The sequence below is a fragment of the Petaurus breviceps genome, unplaced genomic scaffold, assembly GCF_028583685.1.
Source record: "Petaurus breviceps papuanus isolate PSGF00001 unplaced genomic scaffold, PetGlider_PUasm1.0 90317, whole genome shotgun sequence".
Lineage (NCBI taxonomy): Eukaryota > Metazoa > Chordata > Mammalia > Diprotodontia > Petauridae > Petaurus > Petaurus breviceps.
In genome coordinates this window covers 65,134-73,503 of record NW_027187217.1, presented here as the reverse complement: position 1 = coordinate 73,503, position 8,370 = coordinate 65,134, and the positions used below count along the sequence as shown (strand labels likewise).

The 8,370-nt window shown below is 56.2% G+C and overlaps 1 protein-coding gene across 2 annotated transcripts in view; it reads right to left on the bottom strand.

Annotated features, from left to right (window-relative positions):
• CHID1 (chitinase domain containing 1) overlaps window positions 1–5,987 on the bottom strand; it is a 66,753-nt gene extending 60,766 nt beyond the window's left edge. The window contains exons 1-5 of one of the 2 annotated variants that reach the window (XM_069107888.1): window positions 5,851–5,987; window positions 4,081–4,236; window positions 1,888–2,037; window positions 1,118–1,250; window positions 282–326 (exon numbers count right to left, since the gene is read on the bottom strand). In XM_069107888.1, coding sequence (XP_068963989.1) covers window positions 282–326; window positions 1,118–1,250; window positions 1,888–2,037; window positions 4,081–4,191 — 439 coding nt within the window. In that variant the 5' untranslated portion in view covers window positions 4,192–4,236; window positions 5,851–5,987. The remainder of the gene's footprint in view (window positions 1–281; window positions 327–1,117; window positions 1,251–1,887; window positions 2,038–4,080; window positions 4,237–5,850) is intronic. The other variant, XM_069107889.1, reaches the window with a different exon arrangement.
• Between the last annotated feature and the right edge of the window lie 2,383 nt (window positions 5,988–8,370).

Genomic DNA, 8,370 nt, shown 5'->3' with positions numbered 1-8,370 from the left:
CTCCCTCCTTATCCCTCCCTCTTCTCTTTCTCTCTGTCTCTTCTCTCTCTCTGTCTCTCTTGTTCTCCTTCTCTCCCTCCCTCCCTGGCTTCCCTCTCCTTCCTGAGTCTGCAGAAAAGGAGCTGGCCTGGGAAGGCTAAGAGAACCAGTGCTCTCCATGGTGCTGATCTGCTGGTCACCAGGCTGGCTGGGCAGACACCATGCACTTGGTTGCCCCTAGCTTTTCCCTCAACCAAGCACCCCCACCCTCAGCCCACTCCCCTTCCACATGCCCCACTCACCAATGCGGACATTTTTCGCTTGCTTCTTAACGCTTTTTATCCAGTCTATTAGAAGAATAAGAGACAAAAGCAGAAACATGGACCAGCAACACCCTGCTCCCCACATGCCAGCCCTATGCCCCCAGGACAGTGATATCAGTTATGTTGCAGCTTGGAGGCAACTCAAGAAAGAAAGGTTGGCCCAGGTGCTGCCCCTGCCCCTGGGGCAATGCTGGCCAACAAACCCTGACCCACTACTGAGACAACCCATTCCAGTACAGTGTCCAGGGCATCAATACCCACAGCACTCTGCCAACAAGAGGCCCAGAAGAGCTAGGCTGCCCCACCTCCCCAATCCCTGGCCTCCACCAAGGGACCCTGGCACTTCAGCCCCAACCCAGCAAGCCCCTCAGGCTTCCCTCCCCCAGATAGCCTGGCAGAAGGCAGGGATGGGGACCTTCCTCCTTAAACCCTACCAGGGTCGTGAACTGCAAGATCAGTCCTGGTGATCTGTCTCCAAACCTGGGCCCCAAACAGGCCTCAAACAGTACTGTGGTGCCAAGGGAACATGACCCTCCCACCGAGGACCGTGGAGACATCTCCGCATACATGCACATACACACACACACGCACACATGCAGACATAATCGCACACACCACACATGTGTACTCACACACACACACACACTCACACTCACTCAGATAGCCCTCTCAAAGAAAGGGGTTAGAGAGCCTCCTCCCTCCTGCAGCCCTCAGCCCTGTGCCCGGGGCTGCCCAAGCACTGCCCAGGTCCCAGTCCTGACCAGAGGGCCCCCATCCCCGTCCCCAGCAGACAAATGAGCAAAAGGTGGGGGTACCTTGGTCAGCGTCATGAAGGCCCAAGATCTGGTACAGCTCTAGACCCCGCCTCTTCACCTGTAGCCAGACCGGGGAGATCATCGTGAACTTGTTCCCAAAAATCTTGGCAATATCATAACCATGGCTGTTCCACTTGCAAGAGGAGAAAGGAAGCGAGAGACACAGCGGGAAGATTAGTAAGGGTCCCCATGGCAGTCAGAGCCAGGGTTAGGGCCAAGGCTCCCAGGGAGAGACCAGGGGCTGCTCTGGGTGCCAGCTCAAGCACCAGAGAATGAAGCTAACCTCCTCGAGGGAGAAAGGAGGGAAAGGGACTCAGCCAAGATCATGAGGGAGTAACCTGTGGAGGCAGATGTCTGAACTCAGGTCCTTAGACTCCGAGCCAGGGAGGGCAAGAAGCCACCCCCCACCTCACCCCGCCCGGCCCCAAGGATCCAATTCCAGGGCCCCAACTCCTGACTCGGCAGAGCTCCAGCAGAAGGCCCCAGGAACCCAGAGAGGAATTGCCCTGACCCACTGTCCCCCTTCATACGCATAGCCCTCCCCCCACATACATATAAACCCAGACACACAGAGTACACATGCATAAGCCCCACACAGTATACACCCGTGTATCCCCCAAGCACACATGTGTACATACACTGCAGGCGCCCACATCCACACACACACGCTTCCCCTGAGGACACAGCCCTAAAGGCAGCCGTGAGGTCCCGACCCCCATTCCTTCCCTGGGACCCTGGGAGGCACGTTCGCCCGAGGCCCCTCTCCTTACCGGTGTGACATAGCCCAGGACAGGTCCAGAGAAGTGTCTGTGCTTGGTTTTCTGGGCACAGTAGCTGTTGTGTTCTAACACCACGTCCTGAGCCTTGAGGTCCGAAACCACCAGGCCCCGTTCTTGGACTGTCAGTGTGGATGGCTGGGTCTGAGCCAGGACAAGTTGGAAAACAAGACAGAGAAGAGGCCTGGTCAGCATTGGCTCAGAACTGACTCCTTTCCCTCCCCCGCAGTTCCCCAGACATGTCTCTATCTCTCACCTCCACGCCTTTGCACAGGCTGTACCCCACACCTAGAGCGCCTCTCCTCCTCACCTGTGCCTCTTGGAATTCTCTGCTCCATTGAAAGCTCAGTTCAGGCCTGGCCTGCTGCTTATCCGAGGCATTTCCTGACCCCAAACCACACCACCCCCTGCCACTGTTAGGGCACTCTTTCCCTCCCCAAATTATGTTCTCTACATTTTGTATTTGCTGATCTGAACGAGGAGAACATAAGCCCCCTCGATGGCAGAATCTCATATGTGGCTCTGCAGAGCCAGCGCTAGTGTGCCCACAACAAACGAATGCTCAAAATATACCAAATGGTGAAATACTCAGACTTTCCCAATTAATAAATGGCCAAAGGATATGAACTGGCAGTTTTTAGATGGAGAAACCAAAGCTATCTATAGTCATTTAAAAAAATGTTCTAAATCACTATTGACCAGAGAAATGCATATTAAAAACACTCTGAGGTACCACCTCTCACCCACTAAATTGGCTAAGATGACAAAAAAGGCAAATGTTGGATGTTGAGGGGATGTGGCAAAAACTGGGACACTAATGCACTGTTGTTAGAGTTGTGAACTGATGTAACCATTTTGGAGAGTAATTTGGAACTATGCCCAAAGGGACTAAAACTAAGTATACTCTTCGACACAGCAATTCCACTGCCAGGTCCGTGTCCCAAAGACATCATACAAATGGGAAAAGGATCCACATGTACAAAGATATTTATAGCATTTATAGCACCACAAGAATTGGAAATCGCGGGGATGCCCATCTGTTGGGGAATGGCTGAACAAGACGTAACATATGAATGTGATTGTGCTATCAGAAGCAATGAGGGGGGAGTTTCGGAAGAAATATGGTGAGATCTCTATGAACGGATGCAAAGTGAAGTGAGAAGAACCAGGAGGTCATTGGTCACGGTAACAGCAGTGTTGTCAGGATGATCAGCTGACGGTGCAGTGCTCCAAGGCAGTTCCAAAGGGCACATGGCGAGAAGCTGCTGCCCACCTCCAGGGAGAGAACTGAGGAGCTCTGAGGGCAGACTGTCTTTCTTTGTTATTAATTTTTTGCCAATATGGCTGACATGGAAAGATGTCTGGCATGATTTTAATCTACATAACTAAAGTCACTTGGCTCGCCTTCTCAGTGTTTGGGGGAGGGGGCTGGAGGGAGGGAGAATTTGGAACTCAAAATCTAAAAGGAAAGGAACACTAAAAATAAACAAATAATAAATGTAGAAAACATTTAAAAAGTATATAGAACGATGGAAACAGAAAGTGAAAAGTGATAAGAAATGAACAAAGATTCTCACCAAAAACTAAACATTCTTAAAAATAATCAATGGATTATATCTAATGCTTATCTAATGAATTATATGGGGGGAAAACCATCCCAATGTACCCTGTAGTGCTGGGAGCCTCAGGAAGGGAGAAGCAGCCTAGTAGCTCTACCGGGTCGAAGGTCCTGCGGTGACCCCCACCTCAGATACTCCCAGGAAGAGCCCTGGCCAGACACACCCAAGGTAGCCAAGAAGACAAGCACAGACTGCCCACATTTCCAGGCTTTTTTAAGAGCAGAAAGCACAAGGTGAAGGCAAAATCCTTCTACAAAGGCCAGCAACAAACCAAGAAGACTTAAAGCCATAGCTGGTTAAGGAAGGGGCACTGCGAAGAGAGGTGGGGTCTCCCCAGGGCCTGGGTGGCTCTGGGTAGCTGCCACTCAGGATGCTCGAGGGGCAGAGGAGGCACTGATCCCCTCCTCCTCCTGAGCCTTTCCCAGGATGTCCCACCAGAAAATCCAGATAGCGCCAAGGCCCCTGTCTGAGCCATGGCTGCAGCTGACAGGCCAGGGGCAGATTGTGTCTGAGGTGGGGGAGGCGTGGGAGCAGGGACCCTTGCCAAGCGGCTCGGGCCATCTCCTACCTTCTCCTGCAGAGTTTTGGAGGTCACTTTTTTGGGGTCTGACTTGGCCAGAGTCGCACCACCCAACTTGCAGGCGAGGACAAAGCAGATGAGAGGCAGGAAGCTTGTCATGGTGGGGGCAGCACTGGCCAGGCAGGTCCAGGCCAGCGAGCTCTGCTAGATGAGGAAGAGAAGAGAGTGGCTCAGGCTTCGGAGCCACCTGCTGGGTGTCCTCTACTCCACGGCATGCATGGTGACGTCCTGGGCCTCTGTCCAGCAGCCAGTCCTTAGGGTGAGCTGCAGAACAGCGTAGCCAGGGAGACCCTCCCTCCAGAGCCCCCAGAGTGTTCAGAAGGCAGCCTTTCCACGCTGGGTCCTGCCTCCGCCCCCAGAGAGGAAAGGGGACACCTGTTCTCTGGCTGGGATCTGGCGCTCAGCAGGGTCTTGGTAGCCAGGCACGGAGGTCCCGGGCTGCGCAGCCACCAGCTCTGACTCCTGGAAAAACTCCACAAGGAATCAGGCTCAGGCCAAGCCCACAGAGCTCCAGGGACCCCAACAATGTCCCCAGCGAGGCCCGAGGCTCCTACCAGCACGCTAAGGTCCTGCAGTAAGGCGGGCAGCCAGAGGAAGTCCCAGACCGATGCAGGCAATCCCTTTAAACTGTGGGAAACCTCCCCCAGGCCAGAGAGGGCAGGGGGGACGGCTCAGCCAAACCAGTGCTCAGGCACGGGTTTGTAGGAGCCAAGCCCGGAGCCCAGCTCAGCCTGCCCCTGGGTGAGGGGTTCCTGGGATAGGATGTAGCCAGAGCGGGAGCCCTGCGGGCAGTGGGGCCAGCCCAGGGCGGAGCCATCTTAGGGAACTCCCACCTGCCAGGCCGACAGGTGGCTCCCCCTAGGACACATGCAAGAGCCCCAAGAAAGACTGCATGCAGCCGGCCAGGGAAGGCAGCCCGCAGCCGCCCTCCAAACAGCTGCCAAGGAGCCCCCGGCTCCTCAGCCCCAGCCCCTAAGAGCCGCCAGGACTCCGGAGTCCCGGCGCTGGCCGGGCTGCCTGTGTGCATGCCTGCCCCAGGCCCCTCCGCCTAAAGCCCCCAGCCCCGTGCCCAAGAAGGAGCAGGGTCCCGGGCCTGGGAGCCTTGGAGCTGCGGGGTCTTCCCAGCCCCCCACCCGCCGGGGAGGGGGTGGCCTGGTCACCGCTGACAAGGGCCAAGCGAGCACTGGGGGTGACAGTGCAAGGGGCCGGCCACCGCTCCGTCCGTGTCCCGCCGGCGCTCCGCAATCCTCCCCCACGGGATCAGCGCCCCCAGCCCGCAGGGGCTGCCAAGGCCCGTTTTACAGATGGGGAAACGGAGGCAAGCCCTGGCTAAATGACTTACCCAGGGTCACCCGGCCGGGATCTGAGCCCCAGGGAGGGCCACACATCCCACCCCGCCCTGGGAGGGGACCCCGGCAGGCGCTGGCCTCGAGGAGGGGGGGAGGCCAGCAGCATAGATTTGGCGCCTACTGTGTGCCAGGCTCAGTGTTGAGCGGGGAGGGCTGTTATCACTGCTTTACAGGTGGGGAAACTGAGGCAGCCTCCTCTCCACTGTGGCGCCCCCTGCCGGCTAAGAAGCTTGGACTTCAGGGATCCCCGGCTCCCTCTGCCCCACCCAGGAGCCCTCCGGCCCTTCCTTTTACAGACGGGGAAACTTAGGCAGGCGGCATGGCGCCCACAGCCCATCTGCCTTTCAGGCCGCTGGGCCTCGGCGCTGCCTCAGTTTCCCCGGCAGTCTCTTCGCAGAGCGAGGCTCACCTGCGGCGCCGGGGGGTGGCTCCCGGACGGGTCGCTTGGAGACAGCCGGAAGTTGAGGTTGCCGGCCAGGAAGTCCCACCCCACGGGGGCGCCACGCTCGCCCGACAGCTTCGAGAGGGAGGCCTGCGCAGCCGCAGAACCACGAGCCCTAGCGCGGGGGCGGAGCCATGGAGGGAGACGCTATGACCTCACAAGGGCGAGGAAGGGATGGAGGGGGCAGGTGGGGTGGGGCCACGTCAGAGGGGAGGGGTCACCGAAAGGGCGCGCACAGTTTAAAGGGGCAGATCTTGTATTCTCTTTTACAGGACCTTCTTTTCCCAAGTCTTGACTGAACCTCAACCCTGGGGGTGCCCCAAGGCCTCTACCCTGAACCCCACTCCCCTCCTCTGTCTCCCCCCTCCTCCCCCCCCCCCCCCCCCCCCCCCCCCCCCCCCCTTCCCCCCCCCTCCTCCCCCCTCTCGGCCTCCCCTTCCCTCCTCCTTCCCTCCACCCCCTGCCTCTAGACCCATCTCTATGTAAGTGGCAAACCTTGTGCAAGCATCAGTCCTATTAATAATAATACCTGTAGCAGCTAATGTGCACATAGATAGCCCAGCCTGTGTGCCAGACACTTCACTATTATCTCCTCTGGTTCTCACAATCCCCCTGGGAGGTGGGGTGGGGTCCTGCCTTTAACCTATTTTACAGATGAAGAAACTCAGGCTAAGAGGCTTGCCCAGGGTCACACAGCTGATGTGTCTGAGGTTAGATTTGAACTCAGGTTTTCCCACTCGACGCTGCGCCACCAACTGCCCCTGCCTGCTCTAAGATCTAAAAAGATTTAAAATCGTGGGTTTTTTGGAATTGAACCCTTTCCCGTCTGGCTCGGCCTCTCTGCAGGCACCTCCAGTGCCCCGTGGGACCAGGGAGGCAGAGCTCAGAGCCCTTCATGTTCCAAAGAGTCCACTCCACACCTCACCTCTCTCCTATGGACATTTAGCCAAATGCACACCTTCCTTTACCCTGAAGCCAACGTGCCAGCTGTGCCTTTGTCCACTCTATGCCCCACACCTGGAATGTTGTCCCATGCCACCGCAGCCTCCAGGCAGCCCCCTGCCCATCCCCTCAGTCAGTGGCATGTTTCTCCTTCAGATTGCCCTAGAACAGGGCATGGATCCTTGCTGCGCCTCCAGCCCAGCCCACCCCTTTTTCTCTGAGCAGGCAGGTGTCTGTAGTCCCAGGAGATGGGCAGCTCCTCCTGGGCAGGGCTAAGCAGGCTGTTCTGGGTGGTGTCTGCAGGGCACACAGCAGGGAGCTCCAAAACCCCTGTCATGTCCCTGGTCTCCCCTCCTAGGCCAGGCCACAGAGAAGGTTTGGCCACTAGGGGTCACTGGCACCTTCTGGATCTTCTGGCTGAGGGCGGGTCTGTTCCAACCTTAGGGGGCTGCACCTCTCTGAGCACCTCTCCACTGATAGCAGAGGAAACCAAGGAAGCACCCAGGGTCACTGAGGCAGGGATGTGAGCCAGGAGCTCAGATGTCAATCCCAATGGGTTTTATGCTGTTTTTCAAACTGAAAGGCTGACAATTCTTTCCCTCATTTTCAGTTTTTTTCTGGATTGCTGGTTACTTCTCATGCCAGAGATGACTTGTACCTTTACTCAACAGAATTTTGGCAAGAGCAAAGAGGAAGAAGACATTCATTAGCCCTGGGTCAATGGAGGATGGCCAAGGGCAGAGTTGGCACAGCCAACAAGGAAGGCTCCCCTGGCCTTCCTGGGACTCTCTGGGAAGATACTGGAAGAGGCTGGGGGCCATGACTTCAGTTCTCTTTTCTCTCACCCTCTGAGAAGAGTCCAGGGTGAGCACCACCGGAAAGGGGAGAGTGGCTACATTGGGCCAGCCCACTTGCTCAGGGGGCCTGCACCCTCTACTTCTATTGGCCTCAAGTAGTTTTCTTTCGATGGCTTCCACTCAGAGTACAACAACCTGAGCCAAGGTGGGGAGAGGCTGAATAGGATGCAATGGCAAACCTGTGGTGGCAGGAACTAGATGTGGGTCAGGAGAAAGGTTGCCCAGTGGGCATAGAGTCCTAGGTGGGCTTATTCATTTCATCTTTTCTCAAAGCTGGGGATGGAGACTAGCACCCTTCAGTGTAATAAACACTGTGGGGGCGGTGGATGGATAGATATGAATGTGAGTAGGTAGATAGAGGTAACAGAACATTCATTCAGCACTGTGCTCAACACCAGGAATACAACCATGAGTAAGCAAGATAGACCCCTCCTTCAAGGAGCTTACATCATAAATGCCAACATGTACAAAATTGAGCTCATCATAATTCCCCTTAAGCCCTCCCCTTGCGCCACTTTTCCTATTACTGTAGAGGGTACTACCATCCTGCCATCCCCTTCAGCTCCCAACCGAAGAGGCATCCCAGACTTACTGTCTCTCACCATCACCCCAGTCCCCCATATCCAATGTGGTGCCAAGATTCTCTGGTCAATTTCACCTCTGCAGCATCTCTGGTCAATTTCACCTC